This window comes from Lynx canadensis, chromosome E1 (assembly GCF_007474595.2).
Source record: "Lynx canadensis isolate LIC74 chromosome E1, mLynCan4.pri.v2, whole genome shotgun sequence".
Lineage (NCBI taxonomy): Eukaryota > Metazoa > Chordata > Mammalia > Carnivora > Felidae > Lynx > Lynx canadensis.
Window position 1 is genome coordinate 18,222,576 of NC_044316.2, and position 22,723 is coordinate 18,245,298.

The 22,723-nt window shown below is 52.1% G+C and overlaps 1 protein-coding gene across 1 annotated transcript; it reads left to right on the forward strand.

Moving 5' to 3' along the window:
* The first annotated feature begins 230 nt into the window (after nucleotides 1-230).
* Nucleotides 231-18,391, forward strand: LYRM9 (LYR motif containing 9). Its single transcript, XM_030296717.1, has 4 exons — nucleotides 231-267; nucleotides 13,690-13,833; nucleotides 15,507-15,599; nucleotides 16,848-18,391. Exons 2-4 carry the CDS (start codon nucleotides 13,708-13,710, stop codon nucleotides 16,863-16,865), a joined length of 237 nt encoding a protein of 78 aa, XP_030152577.1. The 5' UTR covers nucleotides 231-267; nucleotides 13,690-13,707; the 3' UTR covers nucleotides 16,866-18,391.
* Nucleotides 18,392-22,723: the final 4,332 nt, after the last annotated feature.

The following is a 22,723-nucleotide window of genomic DNA, read 5'->3' on the forward strand; positions in this document are numbered from 1 at the left end:
GCCAGAAGGAAGAGTGGGTGTTCAAGGTTGTCAGCGAGGCAGCTTTCTTTTTCCATCGGGCAGGGTCGGATCAGGGAAGGGGCACCCAGCGGGTCTTGCCTGTAGGGTTTCCTCACGAACAGACCCCTGTCCCTCCTGCCGGCCGGCAGAGGGCGCTCCGCGAACAGCCGACGGGCGGGGGCGGGGCCGCGCCGGGCTCGGGGCGCAGGCGCACTTGGGGCTGCCGCGTCCGCCGCGTCCGGGGTTGACGTTGCCCAGTGGAGGCGGGTGAGCCGAGCGGCGCCGGCGGAGGGCGGGAGACGAGACGCGGGCGGGTGCGCGCGCGCGCGCGGGCTGGAGCCGCCTGGCGCGGCGGGGCGGGCTGGGGATGGGAGGCCTCGGGCGTCCTCGGCTTTGCGCGGCCTGTGGCCGACCCGCGGGGACCTGCGCGGTCCCCTTTCGCTCCGCGTCGTCGGTCGTGGCCGCGGAGGGCCGGGTGTCCTGGCGCGCGGCTCGCGGAGGCGCCGGGCCCGTCGCAGGCCTGGCGGGCGGCTCGGAGGAGGGGACAAGGCCCCAGGACTCGGGGAGGGTCGTGGGGCCACAGGGAGCCCAGGGGACTCCGGGCGCCTGTGCGAAGCGCTCACTCTGGCACACACGTCCGCGCTCAGCCTCGGCTGGGCTATTTTTCGTAAAGGTTTTATTTCTAATCTCTACACCCAACGTGGGGGTCGAACTGACAGCCCCGAGATCAGAAGTGGCATGGTCCACTGACAGAGCCAGCCAGGCGCCCATTTTTCAAACCGGGGGGCGGTGGGGGGGGGGGGGAAGCTTCGCAGTCCGTCCGCCCCCATCAAGCTCCCCGGGAGCTTTGCTTGCCTGCAATAACCTTCATGTTTTGATGGATGCTTCTGCATAACACATCTAGTCACGCGGAGGCCAAAACCCCTTGGTCCTCAGGACTATTTTTGTTTTTGTTTTGTTTTTACACAGCATACAACTCATTTAAAGTGCACAATTGAATGTCTTTTAGCATATTCAAGAGCTGTGCATCCATGCCATAATCAATTTCAGAACATATTCATTGTCCCCAGAAGAAACCTCTCCTTTAGCTGTCACTTTCAATCTCCCATTTCCCCCAGCTCTAGGCAACCCCTCATCGACTTGCCGTCTCTGTGGATTTGCACGTTCTGCACACTTTGTGTAAGTGGGCTCGTATAATATTTGGTCTTCGGTGGTTGGCTTCTTTCAGAGTGACGTTTTCTAGGTTTGCCCATATTGTAGCTTGTATCAGTTCATTTCTTTCTTTACTACAAAATAATATTCCGTTGTATGAATATTTTATTTATCCATTCATCAGTTGATAGACCTTAGAATTGATCTTAAAAATTTTTTTTAATGTTTATTTATTTTTGAGACAGAGAGAGACAGAGCATGAACGGGGGAGGGCCAGAGAGAGAGGGAGACAGAGAATCTGAAGCAGGCTCCAGGCTCCGAGCTGTCAGCACAGAGCCCGATGCGGGGCTCGAACTCACAGACCGTGAGATCATGACCTGAGCTGAAGTCGGAGGCTCAACCGACTGAACCAACCTTAGAATTAATCTTAACTCCTCCCCTCCTACCAGGCCTTTCTGGATCTGACCCAGCCTTCCTTGACAGCATTCTGTTTGCTCCTGCTCTCCCCCTTGCCTCAGTCCCTGGGCTCCTTTGGGCCTGGCAATGCCTTTCTCCCTCAGACCTTCATTCAAACTGCTGTCTGCCTTCACCACCCCATCGCCAACTCCTACTCCTCCTTGAGACCTCAGATTTAATGTCCTTGTCTCAAGAAACCTTTGACCCTTGACTGGGCGAGAGATCCCATGAGCCCATCTTACAGGGACCTGAATTCCACCTTGTAGTAATTAGTTATAATTGAAGAATTAGTTTTCATTTGACGTTAATGTTCAGGGTCTTCTGTTTGTTTCTGGAACCCCAGTACCTAGCACCTTGCTGGTGCTCTGTGACTATTTCAGTACTTGCCCACGCGTGCTTACTATGTATCAGGCACTCTACTATACTAGGGACACGGTCATGAACAAAATAAATGGACGCCCTGCTTTCTGGAGTTTACATTCCAGTGGGGGGATACAATGAAATATATGTCAGGTGGTAAAGAGTGCCGTGAAGAAGGATAGCCGGGACTGCACAGTGGTCAGGGAAGTCTTAAGTGAGACCTGGATTCATTTGCGGGGGAGCAACGTAAATGCTGGGAGTGGTTGGGTAAGGGAAGGCCGGAGGGAGGGAGAGCATGAGAGGAGAAGGATAAATCCAGAGCCTTCGGCTAAGCCATCCTCTGAGATGAGCCCTGTATGTGGGTAGGAGCTTGTTAGGAGGGTGGAGACCTGGGTACGAAGCCCAGCTGTGCTCTCACCTAGTTCTGTGTGAGCCTGAGCCTCAGTGTTCCTCCTCTGTAAAATGGGAGCAACCGAGTTGTAGATTCAGTAGCCCGTATGGAGTGCCCTGACCTGGCAGATGGATAATCGCTTCCTTCTCTCACCCTCAAACCACAGTGATGCGTTGTGGCCTGCGTGGGGGAGGCCACGGCCACAGGGCAGCCTAACGTCACAATGACTCACTGCAGGTTGCTGCTTGCTCTGCTCCGACACCGGCATGTTCGCCTTTTGTCTGATTTTTCCAGTTTGCTTTGGCCGGGATAGCTCAGCCGGTCCAGTTTCAACTGCTAAAGGCTCAGGGGGGTTGAGCTCAAAAAATAGGATGTTCGGGGTGGCTCGCTGGCCTTTGAGACAGCAGGTGTGGGAGAATGAGCTGAGGATCCAGAGCCAGGGATTCAGGGCCTGAGTTTGAGACCTGGCTCTGCCACCTGCTGGCTCTGTGATTTCAGGACAGCCCCTGTCCTGGCTTTAGTTTCCTCCCTGGTAAACGGAGATCAATCAACACCCATGTTTTGAGCTTCTGTTATGTTGTGGGCACCGTTAACCGTGGAGGGATGACTCCTGTAATACAGTCTGTGTCCTCCAGGAGCTTACAGTCAGCAAGGAACAAATAGGCAGCTAGAGTAGGAAAGGGTATGATGTTCAAGCACCTGATAATATGTGGCACTACCGTGCTGGGCACTGACGTCAGCTCGCGTGATCTTTACAACCCCCTCCTCCCCACAAGGTACACATCTTGTTCTTCAGTTTACAGAGGAGGCCGCAGAATATAGAGAAGTCAAACAAGTTGTGCAGGATCACGTAGCTCGTGAATGACAGAGGTAGGCTCCTAAATCAGGGTTGTTTGTCATCAAAACCCTCTCTGTGCCTCTTCCGTTACGCTGGGATAAGTGTAGACCTTATTAGAGGACTATGGGCAGCATGGGGTGTGAGCCTTGAGGGGGTGACATGGGAGCTGAATCTGTAAGGGTAAAGAGGAATTCTCGAGGCAGGTGAAGGGGGAAGAGAAGTGTTGACGAGCACAGCACATTTCAGAGATGCTATTACCAATAGTTACTAAGCGTGTTGTATGTGCTGGGCACTGTGCCGGGTGCTTTAGGAGTTATTTAATCCTTACAACGATTCCGTGTAGGAAATACTGCCAGTTGCCCCATTGGCAGATGTGCCACTGCCTCCAGGGTGGAAGCTGAGAAACTTGCCCGGGTCCCACTACTGGCAAGTGATGGAGCCGGATTTGCACGCAGACTGCCTGATCCCAAAGCCCGTGAACTTCGCCCCGCAGTTCAGCGTGTGGCTAGAACACAGGGAGTGTGGGAAGGACAGCAGGAGATGAGCTTGATGAGAGAAGTTGGAACCAGATGTCGGAAGGTCGTGGGTAAAGAACACTCCACAGAGGTTTCGGAGCAAGGGAACGACATGGGGTGTGTGTGTGTGTTTAGGAAGTATCCTTCGGTTGGACTGGAGAGAGAGATTCGGATAGTCCGAGCAAGGCATTGTTCCAAAGCTGAGAGCCAAGGTACTGCCCAGGTGCAGGACCTTGAAGGAGTGGGGGAGGCACTGAGGACCAGGAGGGTGAGGGGAACAGAGGGTGGGTCTTGAGAGCCTCGACCCACGTCGGAAAGGGACTAGAGAAGCAAGGACTGCCGCCCCGTTTCTAGCTCGGGAGAATGCGCATGTGCAAGACGAAGCCCCGGTGGTGGGGGAGCAGAACCACTCTGCTTCTGTAATTGCGACTTTCCCCATCCAGAGAAATAATTGCATATTTAAACAATGGCCTGTGCAGGCTTAATTTAGCCTTGTATCAGTGCCCAATAGGGCATAATTTCTGGTCATTTTCTGTAGTTCCATTCTTTTCTTTTTTTAAATATATGACTTTCCCCCACTTATTTTTAGGTGCCCTTTGTCAGGGCACAGGGTAGCGAAACCGACAGTGGGGTTAAATGAGGCCATAGGCCTGTTTCTCAGCCTCTGTACCAATGATACCACTTGGCTCCCAGGAAATTCCCTTTGTGGCTTTATTTTTCACTCTTTTCCTTTATTCTGTTATATTCTCCTTTGGGTTTCCTAAGAGCTTTTTTAGCATTTCCTTAGTTGCCCCTTTTCTTTGTCTGTGTAATTGACATCAGCCTTGTGACTTTTTTTTTCATCTTTGTGCCGCAGGAAGCTATAGATGGTGTCCTTGGGTTTCAGAAAAGCACAGAGCAAAGTTATATGAAGAAGGTTGAAAAAATAAGTAGTGAGTAATAGCACGGTCAAGTGCTTTCATGAATGCAGACCTAGTCCTGAATGAGCCCCAGGAGGGTTCTCTGTGGGGTCCTTAGCCCTGACCCGGGCAGCGTTTTGTGGATGGCTCAGATATGGACATAGCTGGTGTTAGAAGCACGTAGGGGCATGGGCTTTGGAATCAAACAGACGTAGGTTTGATTCCTGACCTTACCATCTAATTAATAGCTGTGTGGTCTCTGGCAAGTTACTTAACCTCTCAGAGCCCCAGTTTCATCATCTATAAAATGGGGCTAATGATATGTACCCCATAAGATCACACATGTAAAGCTCCCAACACCTACCTCGCACATATTGATCACTCCCTGAATGGTAGGTAGTAAGACGTGTCATCAGCTGTGCAGAGAGCTTGAGGTAGGACAACTAGGTAACATGTCCGGCTGTTCATCTCTGGTCCCAGGCCCAAGTCCAGAACCACACACATGTTGGATGCTCTGAATGACACTGTATGGGTGACTGACACAGCTCACTGGGGCTAAAGTCTCTCTCTGTGTCCCCCATTTGTGCCTGGTATGTGATTGTTTCTGTGCCTTTATTGTGCCGAATTGAGTTGAGTTGGATAACAGACAGGATCACGTACCCCAGGGATTGTAGCAGATGACGACTCTGGACTGAACTAATAGAATACAAGGTGGGAATTTAAAAACAGTTCATGGAGGGGCACCTGAGTGGCTCAGTCGGTTAAGCGTCCGACTTTGGCTTAGGTCACGATCTCACTGTCCGTGAGTTCGAGCCCCACGTCAGGCTCTGTGCTGACTGCTCAGAGCCTGGAGCCTGTTTCAGATTCTGTGTCTCCCTCTCTCTCTGACCCTCCCCCGTTCATACTCTGTCTCTTTCTGTCTCAAAAATAAATAAACGTTAAAAAAAAAATAAAAAAAATAAAAACAGTTCATGGAAAAAAGGTTCCTCTGAGCTGAATACCAGGGGCACATGGGGGCCTGAGCAGAGAATGCAGTCAGCAGCATGCCTTGAACTCCCAAGTAAAGGAGGTGACATTGCCACCTCAGCCCCAGGTGGTCAGAACAGAGCTGGTCAGAACACAGGGAAACCGCAGCTTTTCCACTGGACAGTATATCTAAGAGCGAGATCAGTAATGAGGGTGTGTGTGTGTCCAGAGGAGGCTGAGGGGGAAGGGGAAGCATTGGGAGAGGCTAGAACCTTCAGGGTGGGTATCTTGGAAAAGAATGGCTACAGGGCTGGGGTAATTGACTGAACAGTGACAGACTGGACTTGGGGGCCGGTTAGGGAGACTTGAGCCCCAAAGGGCAGAGCTCAGACCAATGACTAGAAGTTTACAGAGCAGATTTTAGCTCAGACCTGAAGGGACTTTGTGACGACTCTGGCAGAATGGAAATGGGGAGCTTGGACTTGGGAGGTCATGAGCTCCCTGCCATGAGGGAGTGTAAGGGAGAAAAGCTGGATGACTCCCTGCGAGGGATGTGGAAAAGAGATTTTTTTACCATGGATGGGAAAAGGTTGCCTTCAGTGCTCTGGTTTTGAAAGACTCCCTACTTTGGATGATTTTTCTGCTCATTCAGTTAACACCTTTTACCGAGCACCTCCCATCAGTCAAGCCATGCCACCTTAGGTATTTTTATAACCCTGTAATTCATTGAAGGCTACAGGATGAATAACCAGAACTCGGTTCTGATTTGGGAAAAAGCTAAATACATTTCACCTGCTCTTCAGTTTGATTTCAAAGAGAAAAAAAGATGGCTTTTTCTCTCTCTCTCTCTCTCTCTCTCTCTCTCTGATGTCGGCAGAGGTAACTAAAATCAATGAAATCCATAAGCCTCTGCCAGTCTCAGTTTGCACGACCAGCTTCCTTCAGCAGGCCATTTTTATCTTGGGTAGAAGCCTCGAACGGCATCATAACATATTGTTTTCCCTTCTGCTTTCCCAGGGGCGGAGAAGGGCCGGGGAAGAGGGCCTCCTGTTTAGTGACAGCATGTGTGCTGTCTTACTTAATCCTCACGTCAGTCTTGCCATGATCTGGGGCCCATGTTTTCACTGTTCCACCTCAGTCTTCAGGGTGCGGGAAAGTTGACTGAAGGTTGTTGCGGGGGAGGGAGGGTTCGATCTGACACCCTTCTGTTGCGTGACCACTGCCTGCCAGGCATTCTGTGAGTAACAAAGCCGCGCCAGGAAGAGAGTGGAGGGCATGGGGAATTTGGTTGCAGATGGGATAGAGATTGGCAGTTGACTGGGGAAAGCCTTGAACACCCCCTGCCCAACACCACCACCCTACACACGCATACTGATGAGCTTAGACTTTGTTCTGTGGGTGCCATTAGAGGATATTAAGCAAGACACTCATAGATCAGATTTTTGTTGTTAGTTGTTCCGTTCTGGCTGAGTATAGGGAGGGAATGAAGAAGAGACATGTCAGAAGGGTGTTGGGTTAATCCAGGAGAGAGGCTCCAAGAGCCTAGAAGAGCCAAGGGAAAGGAAGGGCCCCTTTCCTTTAAGAACTCAGGGAGGTTAGGGGTACCCGCGTGGCTCAGTTGGTTAAGCATCTGGCTTCAGCTCAGGTTATGATCTCATGGTTGTGGGTTCGAGCCCCGCGTCGGGCTCTATGCTGACAGCTCCGAGCCTGGGGCCTGCTTTGGATTCTGTGTTTCCCTCTCACTCTGCCCCTCCCCTGCTCATGCTCTGAATTTCTCTCTCAGAAAATAAACATTAAAAACAAAACAGAACCTCTTCAGGGAGGTTGGGGCACTGGAGTTACAGGCAGAGTCCACATCTCAGCCCCACCATTTCCTAGGTGTATATTCACGATCAGCCTCAGTTTCCACATCTGCACAATGGGATGATAATGTTTTTTCCTCAGAGGGTTGTTGTAAAAATGTCTAGCACCATGCTTAGCACATTGGTCAGCTCTCAGGCAAGGATGAATTTCTTGGGGGAAAGGATTTGAGGATATTCTTGCCTGGTGGCCTCTCCAGACTGAATGAGGCAGGAGGCAGAAGCTGCCTGCAAGTGAGGTGGAGGGAAGCTGAGGGGACCGGAAAGGCTTGGCACAGATGGGTGGGGAAGGGGGGGGTGTTGCTGCTGGAGGTGATGGGTAGGAGTACCGGGGGCCCGGAGATGCCGAGGTTGCTCAGCCAGCGAGCATTGGTGGGGGGGTGTGCTTGGTACCGTGCTTGTGCCGGGAGAGTTTGATCTGGTTGGGGAGGGTGGGGAGACAAACACTCGGAGCCCCGGGCGATACCTGGTGACCTGAGCCGCCACAACGGGCTGTGGGCAGACAGATAAGGGAGCAGAGAGTCTGTGTGGGCGTGAGAGGGGATTGGAAGACCTAACCCAAAAGAAATTTCCTGGAAGAGTGTTAGGGACTCACACAATCAAGGGAGAAGGCTGGAGAACTGGGCAGGCATCTAGACGTTCCTGGAAGGCCAGGAGGCAGGAGCCGCAAGGACAGTTCAGAACAGGAAGCGGCTGATCAGGGCGCACCATTGCTGGGATGCATGAACTCATTTTCAGGCTCTGTCTAACCCTGTTCAAGAACCCATCTCCAGAGGTGGGGAGCCCTCAGTTGGCCTCACCTGGGTCTAATGCTCTCCTTGTGGCCAGGAGAGATGTAGCCATGGACGACAGTCTCAGCAGACGAGACTCAATGGGAGGAAGTCATCCCCTAAAAGGAAATTGGTGGGGCAGGTGGGGGGGGAAGGGAGGGAAGCTGAGCTTAGGAAGAGTAACACCCACGTGGACCCTGGAGCCAGACCTCCCCGGGTGGAAATCCTGGCTTCTGCGTTCGTAGCTGTGTGTGACCTTGGACAAATTTCTTAACCTTCTTTTTGCCTCTGTTTCTGTATCTGTAAAAGGAGAGCATAATGGTACCTTCTTGTAGGATTGTTGTGAAAATTAAGTGAATTCGCGCGCATGGTTTAGAATAGTATCTATCACGTGATGCATATTCAGTAAGGCTGTCGTAGGAATAACTCTATGTGCTTCTTCTTATTATTTGTTGTCAGCACTAAAGGAACTACGGGGATGTGTCAAGGTGCCTGGCAGGTGGAGGAGTGATGGGGGATGAACCTGGGCGGGTAAGAAGGCTTCAGGAATTGGTGTCAGCCTAACAAGTTTAAGACTTTATCCCCTAGGTAAGGGGAAAGCTGTGGAAGAGTTTTTCTAAAATAACTTTCTGTTACAAAGAATTTCAAAATATAGAGAAGTCGAAACAAGAGCGCACCGTCCACCCTTATCGCTGCCACCTGAACGCAGTCTTCACGTTTTGCCACATTTGCTTTTCCTTTCTCACCCTACCTTTTCTCGTTTTGTGTTGTCTTCTGGGGAACCGTGTGAAAGTAAGTTGCAGACATGATGACACGGGTCTGGATGCTTCCTCCCACTTGCTGAGAATGAGGATATTCTCCCACACAACACATTGTCGTCGTACCTACGAAAATGAATAATTGATAATCATAATCATGGCGCGTCCAGCTGTGGGAAGATTTTAAGTTGAGCGTTAGACAAGGCACTGTGGCCGCCATGTGGAGGGTGGCTGAAAGGGGGCCGAGGGCTGGTAAATACCCTTCCAGTTATCCAAGTAGCAGATGATGAAGACTGAACTAGAGTGAGGTGGGGTGATGAGGGCTGTCTGAGGTACCCACAGGTCTCCCATTGAATATGGTAGCAAGATCCCGGGTCAATGAAGGCTTCCGCGGGGAGGTGCCAAACCTTAGAGCTGAGTGTTGAAGGATCCGGAGACCCGCAGGGAGCAGATGGTACGCAAGAGTAGGAGAATTCATTCAACACATGAATGTGGGACATCTACTGTCATGGTTCTGTTTATGTGTCAAGTTGACCGGCCATGGGGTGCCCAGTTGGTTAGCCAAACATTATTCTGGGTGTGTTTGTGAGGGTGTTTTTGGATGAGATTAACGTTTAAATCACCAGACTGAGTAAAGCAGATTGCCCTCCCTAATGTGGGCAGGCCTCATCGGAGCACTTGAAGTCCAGAATAGAACAATAGACTGACCCTCCCCTGAGTGAGAGAGGATTCTCCTGGCTGATGGCCGTCAGCCTGGGACAATAATCACGTGAGCCAATTCCTTATAAATAATATACATATATGAATATATCTGTATATATTCTCTCTCTCTATTCTATTGGTTCTGTGTCTCTGGGGAACCCAATGTCACGGTGCAAAGACTGTAACATGTGAACACGACACAGGCTGTCGTGGAATGTGCCACCCAGAGCTCAATTTGCCTAGACGCTGCAGTGAGTGATAGGAAATGTGATGAGGGGTGGGCAGGGGCCAGATCAAAAGGGGCCTTGGAGGCCATGGGAAGGAGTATGGATTTTGTTCCATAGGCCAGTGCTTTCCAAACTTCAGTACCACTTTCATGATTTTTTTTTTTTTAAGTTTATTTGTTGTGAGAGAAAGAGAGGGGCAGAGAGAGAGGGAGAGAGAATCCCAAGCAGGCTTCTCGCTCACAGCGTGGAGCCCAGTGTTGGAGTTCCGTCTCCCAGATAGAGAGGTCACGACCTGAGCTGAAATCTAAGAGCCGGATGCTTAATAGACTGAGCCACCCAGCCACCCCCACTTTCATGATTTTTGCCATATCCACATTGCAACTGCCTTCTGACTTGCTTGATAATTTTAAAATAGTGTTGCGGGGTGTCTGGGTGGCTCATTTGGTTAAACATCTGACTCTTGGTTTCAGCTCAGGTCATGACCACACGGTTCGCGAGTTTGAGTTGCACGTCGGGCTCCGCACTGACAGTGCGGGGCCTGCTTCGGATCCTCTGTCTCTCTTTCTCTTTCTCTCTCTCAAAATAAATCAGCTTGCATGATTTCTCTCTCAGAAATAAATGAACATTAAAAAAAAAAAGATAAAAAGTAAAAATTAAGGAATAAAATCAGTTTTGTGCCCGTTCCTTTTTTAAACTGTCTTAAGCCACAACACCAATGACATTATGGTATTTTTTGGTCATTACACATGAAAACAAATATAAAATCATTACAATAAAAAGGTATCGGTCCACATGCTGCTTAAAATAATTTCACATTTGCCACACATTTTGGGAAAGTTGTCATGAGCGGCAGGGGTAGGGGTGGATACCAGATCAAGGGTTTCGGGCAGGAGCGTGCCATGTTGAGAGTCATGTTTTGGGAAGATTCACTGGCTGTCAAGTGGTGAATAGATTGGAAGATAGGGAGGCCTGCTGGGAATTCTGGCCGTTGCCCACGGGAGCTCTGATAACAGTCTGAAGCATGGATTATGCAGTGGGAACAGAGGAGGGAGCAGATTGGAGGGGGCATTCAGAGGTGGATTTGGATAGGACTTAGAGACCGTGGCATGAGACTGAGGCAGGAAGACAAGGCTAGGTTGGCTCAGTGCTGGTTTTGGGTTGGTTGCCTGGGAAGACTGAGGTACCATCACAGAGGCAGGGAGCCTAGGAGAGGCCGAGGTCAAGAGCAAAGAGCAGGATGTGCCAAGCAGTTGTTTGGGGCCCCAGGGTCTGGCTAGAGTTTTAGCGGCGATGCTCTGGAGTTCATTGCCCCTTAATAGCCAACCCACACTTTAAATTAAATTAAAACATTTTTAGTTGAACTCTTCTGAGTGGACCCACACATGCATTCTCTGCTACTTATTACTGAGAATGACTAAGTATTATAATTGAGCTGAAAATAATCTCCCGCCCATACTTGCTGGGTTGGTTTCTAAGTATTGCTGGGGTTTTTAACTACTGAAACAAAGTTGTGCTCTTTCCAAATGTTAATCTGGAAGACTGCAGATGGTAACCATCTGTTCCACGACTAGCATTTTACAATATTTGATTAGCACTTTATATAGTTTGGGGAAGCCTGCCAGTGGAGTCTGCCCATCAGGTGGGCACTTTGGCGTTATGTCCTCCGTGGTGGCCCTCGAAGGTCTTTGCCCCCACTGTGTGGGGTTCCCCTGTTTTTTGGAGGCTTTTAAGTGCAACTAGTCAGACTGGCGGGTTGATATTCATGGCAGGAGGATCTTAGGGGCCTTGCACCGTTCGCACTCTTCCTCAGAGCTGGAACCATCAGAGCTCATCAGGGGAGCAGGATTTGGGAGGGTGGGATCTGTCCATCAGTTAGGGCTCTGGGTGCCAGGTAACAAAACAATAAACCCAAGCTGCTTTGGTAAAGGGGATCAGTTGGCTCGGACCCTTTTTTTTTTTTTCTTTTTAAGTTCATTTATTTATTTAGAGAGAGAGTGAGTGGGGAGGGGCAGAGAGAGAGGGAGACCGAGAATCCCACACAGGCTCCGCACTGCCAGCGCAGAGCCCGATGCGGGGCTCCAACTCCCAAACCGTGAGATCATGGCCTGAGCCGAAGTCTGACGCTTAACCCGCTGAACGACTCAGGTGCCCCAGCTCAGATCCTTGAAAAGTCTAGAGGTGGGACTGCCTTCAGGTGGATGGTCTTAGGGTTCAAATGAATTCTTCAGGCTTGGCATTTCCGCTCAGCCTGCTGCCGTGTGGCTTCAAGAGGAGGCAAGAGCGAATCCTTACCGCAGCAAGTCTGGAGGGAAAAAAAGGAGGCCTTTCCACTCACCCCTGCAGAGGTGGTAAGATTCACTCTGACTGGGCCAGCTTCCATCGTGTGCCCACATGTGGATGCAGGGCTCTGATTGATCGGGCCTGGAGTGGAGCCCTGTCCAGGCCTGGGTGCAGAGGCCTGGGGAGGGGTGGATGGCCAGTCACACATCCGGGCCGCTGGCAAAAGGGAGGAAGGGTGGGTGCAGACAAGCACCTGTCCATCCCGGTGTCATGGCAGAAGCCCAGAGGAGCAGGGGGCATTGGCGAACTTAGCTGTGGAGGCAGGCGGTTATTGTTGCCAGGAAGATAATATGCTGGAAATGGAAGGAAGGAGCCTCTGAAACTAGCTACTTAATGAATTCCCTTTCTTAGTTTAAGAAGCTGTGATAGATTTAGTATTCTGGTTCTCTCTCTCTTTTTTTTTTTGAAGGGGAGGGAGTTGTCTCTCTTCTTTCCATGTTACTTTGAAACTAAGGGCAGTCACTTAATCTTGGTCTTTCAGCTCCTTCGTTTGGAACATAGTGAGCTTCCCTCTCGGAGAGGGGAGATCTGTACAGAGCAGATAACAGTTTCCATTCAGTCCAGTTCGACAAGCAGGGCACGAAGCCCCGGGGCCTGGGCTAGGCTGCACAGGCTTGGCAACAGATGAATCCTCAGCCGTGTGGACAGCACTGTAACGGCTCTAGAGCAGGGCACTGCAGCCCCTCAGGCCCGGACAGTCAGGAAGGGCTTCCCAGAGGAAGGGACACCGAGCCGGACCTAGAAGGATGGACACGAGTTCCTCGCATGGAGGAGGAGGGGAGGGGAGCTTGACGCGAAAGTGACGGCAGGTGCAAAGGCACCAAGAGGGTGCCGATTTGGGGGATCTGGGAGAAGTTCCATGGGGCTGACTGCGAGATGAGCCCAGGACCCCGGTTCCAGAGCACATTCTGGCATCAGGGTAGAGGAGACTGGAGAGTGACAGGCTGAAGGCAGGGACGCCTTCAGGGTCAGATGCTGTGGTAGAGGTCGAGGCAGGAGCCTAGCAGGTCTGGGCAAGCTCCCGGGTGACGTCGATGCCACTGGTCCAGGACCACACTTTGAGTGGCGAGGCTCAGACCTCTGGACGTTCTCCCCTCTGTTGCCTGTAGTCAGCTCGTTTCTCAGTCTTGCGGTGCGGGGTCTTCCTGCTCGTCACCCCTACCCTGCCCGTCCGTGGCACCTCGTCCCCCACCAGCGGAAGTTGGCTTCCAGAAAGAAGGCACCAGGATGAGGCTGGGCATCTCCCCTCTGGTCCCTGCGGGCCTGCTCCGGGCTGAGACTTCTGCAGGACGGAATGCCCAGCCCGAGCTTGCGGTCTGGGCTCTGTGGAGCGTGGCACGAAGGCGACCTGGCCTCCACGTTGTATCAAACCCGCTTCACAGAGCCGTGGAACATGGGGGGTCAGGGCCAAGTACCGGCTTGATGCCTTAGAAGCGACGCTTTCTGTGTTTTCCAGGGACCGAGGGTCTGGAAGATGGCCCCACTCCCAGGGGCAGAGCTGGTCCAGAGGCCACTGCAGCTCTACCGATACCTGCTACGCTGTTGCCGACAGCTGCCCACCAAGGGCATCCAGGAGCATTACAGACATGCGGTCAGGCAGGTGGGAGCAGTGTGTACTGGGCTTGGGATGGGGGGGGGGGTTCCCATGATAGGGGACCCATCTCAGGGCCGGGGGCAGGGAGCGGGGTGCAGGGATAGTCTCTCGGGTGGCAGTGAGGGGGAGGGGCGGCAGTCTGGTAAGAGCCACCGAAAACCACAGCCCAGCCCCTCTTGTCTGATTTTCGCTCAAAAAACAGAAGATGTATCATCCACGCCTCAGCTCTGTACCAGGGCTCAAATAAGGCAGCTCAAATGGATACTTAAAATAAAATATGGGACACGACATCATGTTGACGGGCATTCCTGCCAATAACGCACAGCCTCACTTTACTCAGGAGAAAACGTCAGGCGAATCCATAACGGACGGGCCATTTCGCACACAGCTGGCCTCTGCTCATCCAACCAATGTGTCAGTGTCATGAAACACAAGGAGAGCTGTGCTTTCAAGGGGACGAAAGAGACATGACCACTCAATGTAATGAGTGGATTGGATTCTGGACCAGAAAAAAAAAACAAACCAAACACAGTGATTCAAAAGGACGTTATCGGAGAAATTCGTGAGATTGGAATTTGGGCTATTGATGAGAGAGTAGTATTATATCAACGTTGAATTTTTTGGATTTGACTCCCACGGTTATATAAGAGAGAATCTCCTTGTTGAAACACACTGAAGTGTTTAGGGGCTCGGGGCATGATGTCTGCAACTTTTAAATGCTCCCCCCCCCCCCCGCCTCAAATGGAGCACAAACCCATAAAAAGAGAGCATGATAAAGCAAATGTAGGGAGATGTTCACAATTGGTGATTCTGGTAGGGAATTCATTTGTATTCTTGCAGCTTTTCTGTGGGTTAGAAATGATTTCTAAATAAAAAGTTGAACTAAACTGAATGCAAATAGAATGTGGAAAGCATAGAAAAAATAGAGGTAGCAACAGACAGGCTGTGGAAACATGGAGGAGGGCGCAGCTGTCTGTCTGAGGGCGCCACGGAGGACTTCCCAGGGGCGAGCGTTTGAGATGCTCCTAAAGACCAATCGGAGGATGTGTGGGGTCGAGGGTGACCGGGCAGAGAGGGTACCAGTTCTTTGTGGAGGGTCCTGAGTGCCACACCAATGAACTTGGGCCTCCCGATCCATCTCAAGGGTGAACACGTGGCTGGGAGCAAACAGCAGCCCTGCATTGCTCTGCATCGGGCCTGGCTGGATCTTCCGGTCACCTTCACGGCTGCCCTTCCCTCTACTTGGCCTTGCAGCACGGGCCAGGGGAAGCCTGGCTATTGTGGAGCCTGGTGAAAGCAGCTTCCTGGGAGGAGCAAAGGAAACCGAGGGATGGAAGTTTCCCTTGGGCCCGTGCTGCCTGATAACCTTTGGGCCCAGCTTAATTGGGGGTAACTTGGGGGCCAGTCTTCCATTTTGTAATTGCTCTGCTGGCCAGAGGACAGGCTGTGTAGCTGAATAGACCAGGATTTAAATGCTGGCGCCATTGCATGGTGGCAAGTTGGGGTGTCTGAGCCTCTGTTTCCTCATCTCTGGGTGGGATCGTCATAACGGTCTACGGAGGGGTAAGAGCGATATGAGTGGAAAGGGGCTGCAGCGCGTCTGGCCTGTGACTGGTGCTCTGAAGATGCTGGTCTTGTGAATTTTGCCTCGTCATCTTTTTTTATGCTTCAACTTCCAGAGTTTCCGGGTTCATTCAGATGAAGACAGTCCTGAGAGAATCCAGCAGATTATTAAAAGAGCCATTGAAGATGCTGACTGGATCATGAACAAAGTAAGTGCCCGGCTCCCGGCTCCACCTGCCCAGCCTGCACGTTGATAGCTGTAATCTCTGTGACCACCAGGGGTCGCCCCTGCCCCACGGTTGAACCCCTCCCTGCCGGCTGCTCCCCTCCTCCAGAAGCCCAGAGGTGATGACAGGTGCCTTGCTGGTTGCATCTGTTTTCTGCAAGGAGTGGGGTGTTCTCAATCCCTAAAGGCAGACAGTGCTGAAGAAGCTGCGATGGTGGGGCAGGAAGAAGGAAGAGAAAGGTCTTTGTGATGCCTCAGACGCGAAAGCTTTCTTGGGGAACAGTGAGCTCCCTGTGTCCGGGGTGCTCACACTGAGGCAGGGCCATTGAGGAAACATCCAAGTGTCGATTGTGGTAGAGGGAGGGAAGGAGTCAGAAATACAGACTAACTTGCTGGTCCTTACACATTGGCGTTAGAACAACCCCCCTTCCTTCTAAATCACAGTCTCGAGACCCAGGGTCCAGGATTCTGTTTGGAAACTCAGTGATTGGACTAGATGGCTTCTGAGGGTCCTTCTCTATCTGAGATTAAAAAAAAATTTTTAAATGTTTATTTATTTTTGAGAGAGACACAGAGACAGAGAGTGAGTGGGGGAGAAGCAGAGAGAGAGAGGGAGGTAAAGAATCTGAAGCAGGCTCCAGGGTCTGAGCTGTCAGCACAGAGCCCGACACGGGGTTTGAACCCCCGAACCGCGAGATCATGACCTGAGCCAAAGTTGGGCGCTTAACTGACTGAGCCACCCAGGCGCCCCCCCTGAGATTTTTTTTTAAAATATTTATTTATTTTTGCGAGAGAGCATGAGCTGGAGCAGAAAGAGAGGGGAACAGAGGATCTGAAGCAGGCTCTGCGCTGACAGCAGTGAGCCTGATGTGGGGCTCGAACTCACCAACCGTGAGATCATGACCTGAGCCGAAGTCAGATGCTAAACCGACTGAGATTTTCTTTTCTTTGAACAAGACTCCGCTTAAAGATTAGCATGGACCCGCCGCACGTTCACTTCTAATGTTCCAGTGTCTTTCTTATGCGCCCCCCCCACCCCACCACCGCTGCCAGCTTCTTCTTCCATTAGAGAGGAAAGGCGGTCCAGGTGCTGACTAGGGATGTCACCGTCTGGTGCCTGCGGTGCCCCCTCCTCCGAGAAGCCCCTGCGGGAGGCGGCTGAGGCCCAGATGGTTCTCGGGATTCCCCGGGTTCTCCCTCACCCACTTCTAATGATCTCTCTGTCTCACAGTATAAAAAACAAAACTGAGACTCTGGGGCCTGAAGAACGAAGCTGTCCTAAAGACACTGAAGTTGAGAGGCCGTCTCCTGGAACTAATCAGCGGCGGCAGTTCTGAAACATCCATTGGCCTTGCTGGCTGAGAGCAGGGAATGCGGGGCGGCAGAAGCTGACGTTTGCTCAGATGGCTCCTTCTGCCACGTCCTGTGTCCCCAGCATCCTCGATGTTTGCTTTTCCGGCCGGTTACAATGTGAGATTTGGGGAGATTATGCTTTGTCGCTTTGCTTTGAACGTGGTTCATTTTATCTGGATGTTGTCCTTCGAGACTCAGAGGGGGCGTCCCCTCCGATGGCAGACGTGCAGAGGACAGGGCGTGGGTTTTAGAATCAGTCGGGTCTGGGTTCGAATCTCAGTTCTGCGGCTTGTCAAGGGCATTGCCCTTGAGCTCAGACTCCTCCTCTATCAGGATGAAATACGATGAGGCTGAAGCGCCGATTGCAGGACCTGGTGCACGGTGGCGCCACTAAATATCCCCCTGAGGAGGTCATCCTGCACCGCCCCTTCCTCCGCTCCCACGGTGCTCACACATCTCTCTGGCACACTCCTCGACGGGCCTTAGTTGTTTGTGGGCTTATCCTGCCCTGCTTGTTGTCCCTCAACCCTCATGGGCCCACCGGGCCTAGCCGTCTGCCAAGCGGCTACTCCTCCTGGCCCTGTCCTTCCTTGAAGTCCTGGTCCTTGTCCTCACGGAGTTTCTAGTGTCCCTGAAGTGGTGACACGCAGGCTGCACGAAACAAGGAAGAATGGCAAGGCAGCGACGGGAGACACCGAATCGTGCAGGCTCCTGTGAACCTGTGACCTGCCCCAATGGCCCTGCTTTGCCACCGTCTCGGAAGGAAGAAGGGAGGCAGGGAGGACGGGAGGGAGGTGGGGAGCAAGCATTCCTGTGGGTTATGGCGAGCCTGAAATCCATGGAGAGACAGGCTGTTCCCAGTTGGAACACATGCGACGCATCCCAGTTCCACAGACGTTGCTCTTGGGAAACATACTTGACCTAGTTCAGCCTCGGTTTCCCCATCTCCAGTGGAGGAACGCCCACGCCTACCTGCCAGGGCTGCAGTATGGAGTCCTGAGCTCTGACGTGAGCCAGGTGCTTCACACGGAAGCTGGCTCGCGGAGCTGGCTGCCCGCCGTGGCTCGTTACCAGTTAGGGAGCCTTGCTTCGCAGATGGGGAGATGGAAGCACGGACAGGTTGAGCCCCCTTTGCAGGTCACCTGGCGGCTAAGCCAGGTGTGTCTGAATCTACGAAACACCACAGGTTTGGGAGGGAGAGGGGAGCAGCAGAGGGAGGGAAGGCGGCCAGGAAGGACTGAGAGGCCAGACCAGAGCAGAGAAGCCACGTTGGGACCTGAGTCTCGCCCAAGGACTCTCAGCAGAGGGACGAGCTAGCATGTTTGTGACCCTGCTTCGTCTTACGTCTTAAAGTGACTCGGATACATCAGTATGTGCTTGACTGAGCAGCAAATAATGAAGTAAATATATCCATTTTTGAAAGCTCCGGTGTCTTGAATGTTATGTTCATTCATTCCCTAAATGCATGCTGTCCCTACCGTGTGCTGTCATACTAAGGATCGAGGATTAGAGACAGGCCTATAGAAAGCTGCCCGGGAGGGGATCGTTCTTCAGAGGGGATGACCAGACGCTGGTCCCACTGCCAGACAACAGGTGATGAGAGCAGGGTGAGGAAAGCCGAGGAGTTTCAGGCCAGTGCCACACCCGAACCGGCCTCCTCTGCCTGTGGTTCAGCCCTCTGAAATCAGGGGGCCCATCCTTGGTCAGCAGGGGTTTGTCTTGATCACAGGAGTGAGGTTGGTTGTATCCCAGGCCTTTTGCCAGCAGGAGCTGTGTGAGTGAAGTCTGGCCAGGGTTTGGGAGAGGATGAGTGTCCCTTGCCCTTGACTGGCTCCATGGCGGTGGTCCCGTGGCCTTCAGTTCACTGGTTGGTGCTTGATCCAGTTGTGCCGACTCCCCCAGGTGGCAGAGAGTGGGTGCCCAGCTGGCCAGGGGCTGGCCTGTCAAGGGGATGGGTCGGCTAACAAGGGGTTGGCCGCTTTCCACCCGCTGAGCAGGTCAACTGACGACACACACCCAGGAAGTGCAGGTAGAGGAAGCAAGATACAGGATGGGATGAACGTGGCAGGGCCGGGAGGTAGCGCAAAGTTGGGAGTGGGGGCACGGTGCGCTGCCTGGGAGAGCCTCTTGTCCTCACTAGCCTTCCGGTCTTCTGCCCTCAGACTTCCACCCCTGTGATCCCTGCGCGGATGCTGTGTTTGGGTAGGCCTTAAATTACCCAGGGCCCCGGCTCTTTTTTTTTTTTTTTTAATTTTTTTTTTCAACGTTTATTTATTTTTGGGACAGAGAGAGACAGAGCATGAACGGGGGAGGGGCAGAGAGAGAGGGAGACACAGAATCGGAAACAGGCTCCAGGCTCTGGGCCATCAGCCCAGAGCCTGACGCGGGGCTCGAACTCACGGACCGCGAGATCGTGACCTGGCTGAAGTCGGACGCTTAACCGACTGTGCCACCCAGGCGCCCCTGGGGCCCCAGCTCTTAAATGCACATAGCCAAAGGTTTACAGGGCAGCCGCCAAGCAGAAGGAAGAAGGAGATGAAGGCTTGTCCTAGAGGCTCAGGTAGTGTGAGCCCCAGAGCCAGACAGATCAGAGTTAGGTCCCAGCTGTGTCACTCCATAGTGCTGGGACCGGGAACGGCCCCTCACTGTTGTCTGCATGTTCCTCACCTGCAGCGGCCGCACATCCCAGAGGTGGTCAGTTAGGATGGTGCGTGCAGGTGGGCGGCCGGTCATGTGGCCTCCTTCTCCCACCTTCGGTTCACCGAGTCACGACCCTCCTCTGAGGTGGGTCTGCATGTCGCCCTGTGCCCACTGTACAAGCTCAGCGCCAGCGGGAGGGCACCTGGTACCAGCCCCTGGGCTGATGCCTGTTTGCACTTACGCGGCTTGACTGGAGTGCATTTGTATTGTGAAGTTCCGAGGTCTCCGTGAGCAACACAAGGCTGCTGCTGTTAAAGGACATCGGTTCTCCTGGAGGGACGGTCATATCTGGAAGCTGATGCCTGGGGCAGCTTTGCCACCAGCAGTTCCTCCTTCGTACCAAGCCTGCCCTGCCCTGTCTGGTTTTATCCCCCCCAGCTCCCCCCCACCCCCAGCTGTGCCTACCCCCATCTTAACCGAGCACCTGCTTTGTGCACAGCCCTGTGCTAGGCAGGAAGGCACGGTCCAAGGTCTGGACAGATAGGGGTCACCGGGAGGTTGAGTAAATGTGGCTTCTAGAATGTTCTCACAATGCAGATTCTTTTATTCCCTCTCTCATTATTTCCTCGTATGTGTATTTTTTCCTGGAGGTTTCCATGCTTCCCCTGTCTCTGGATGAAAACTGGCCTAGGCCTCAAAATTTAGGGGCCGGTCTTAGGTTAAACCCGAAGTTGCGGTTACTTTTCAATCATAAAACGGTGTCATTTCATTGATTGAAAGATGCAGTTGAAGGTAAAAATAAAATTTCAGAACTTGAATTAAAGTTGAGGCTTCTCTCCTCTTCCAGTTGGGATCTACTACAGATGGGAACCCCCCTGTCAGAGAAGAGGGACGTAGGTGGGTGGTCTTTGCTTACTGGTGGGGGTGGGGGGCTGAGGGGGTAGGGGCATTCCAGGCTGAGGCAGTTTAAGCAAAGGCACAAAACAGAACCCCATGCTCAGGAGCTCCCATGCTGTGTCATGTGGTTGAGACATCATGGACCAAAGCGATAGTTCTGTCATCACCTCTTCATGGAATTCTCTCTCCTACCAGAGGGTAAAGCCCTTGAGGGCAGGGAGCACACACCAGCCACCAGCCCGTGGCGGAATCCTCCAGGCCAGCTGTATGCCTGCTGCCCAGGTGGTAAGTTACGCATATTTGTTCAATGAACGAATGATAATACTGGGCAAACGGAGGTCTCTTATGCGTAGTTTTTTATTGCTTTCTAATAATGGGGAGGCGGGGAGGTGGTGATTATTTCTTGGCCAAGTACTGGTCGTGTGTGCAGGAGGGGTGGCAATACCTATCACGGGCGCTCAGGAGCTGATTTGGAGGTGGGAGCATTTACCACCGCTGCATGAGGGGCTGGCATGAGTGCCTCCCACGGACATCCTCAAGGAAGTTTGTCTGGAGGCAGAGAAAAGATTTCTCACGAAGCAAAGATTGTCAGGAGTTGAGACCCAAACTTCCTCCCAGCTTCCTGAAACGAACCTGTCCCTCTGTCCATCTTGCTTCCCTAGGGGGTGGGGATTAATATGAGCCCTCGGGGCAAACAAAGCAAACTACCTTTGTTGAATGACTGGGAGGAACTTGGTGCTGTTCGGTTGAGGGAATGGCCTTGTTAACAATGGGATGGGTGATTGCAGTTCAAGGGAAAGACCAGAAGTTCAGGAATCAGGCCTTAAGAGATTGAGAGCTACCTCTAGCTCCACCTCCTGACTGCTCTCGCTGCCAATAGCATGGAGACATAGCATCTCTGGAGACCGTGGATCTCTTCCCACCAGTGTCTGGGGAGGTACCTTATTCTCTCTGCGCTTTGAGCGATGCGTTCACAAGAGGGGTTTCGTTAGACCCCTGAGGCTGACTACGGCTCACACCCTTGAGATTGGGTAAGCCCGCCCACCCCCGTGCCTGTCAATTTCAGGTGCTAACCCAAAGCAGGCATCTGTTGTTGTTGTTGTTTTTTTAATTTTTAAGTTTGTTTATTTATTTTGAGAGAGGGAGAAACAGAGCACACGGGTAGGGGAGGGGCAGAGGGGGGGGTGGAGAGAGAGAATCCCAAGCAGGCTCCGTGCTGTCAGTGCAGAGCCCGATGTGGGGCTCGGACTCAGGAACTGTGAGGTCATGACGTGAGCTGAAGTCAAGAGCCAGACACTTAACCAACTGAGCCACCCAGGGACCCGAAAAGCAGGCACCTCTAATCACCAGTCCCACATACTGCCGTTCCCAAATTGACGTGGTTCTCTTACCCCCAGTGCTGACCTCCCTCTCACCCTGTCCATGACGTTCTCAGGCACCCTTGCACTTTACAGATGGATCCCTTGCTCTCCCAGCACTCCAGCCTTTTCATTCCATGTGTATTTGCCCACGGTCTCCTGCCCGCAGTGCCCTTCTTGCCTCACCTTATTCACCTGAAAAACATCTTTTCTCTATCAAGACTGAGCTCAGGCATTATTTCTATGAAGATATTCCCTGCTCCCCCCTAGCATCACATCTTCCAAGATTTATTTCATGTTAACTGCTGAGTGCAATCCAGATGACACTGGCTCCTTGAAAAATGAATGCAGTCTTAGGCCAAATTAAGAAAGACACGGGATCAAGAAGAAGGGAGGTGAAAATCCTCCTTATATTCTGCTTCATTCAGGTTACATCTAGAACAGCGATGGTCAAGTATGGTCCGTGGACTCCTGGGAATCCCCCAAACCCTTTTGTGGGGTTCTCAAAGTCAAAACTACTTTCATAGTAATACTAAGACTTTGTCTTTCCCACTCTGTGAACTTTTGCACGGATGGTACGAAAGCAGTGATGGGCAAAACTGCTGGTGCCTAAGCATCAATCAAGTTCAGGATTATCACCTCCAGCTTCCTCATGACTGTCCCTGATGAAACAGCAAAAATTGTTAATTTTGTTAAATCTCAACCCTTGAGTGCACTTATGAAAATATTCTGTGTGGTGAGATGAATAGCACACATGAGGCCCTCGTACCGCATACGTAAGGGTGCGGTCTGGAGGAAAAGCACACGGTTATTCCAGGTCTGAGCAAAAAGAAGTGCTTTATTCATGGAACACCCATTT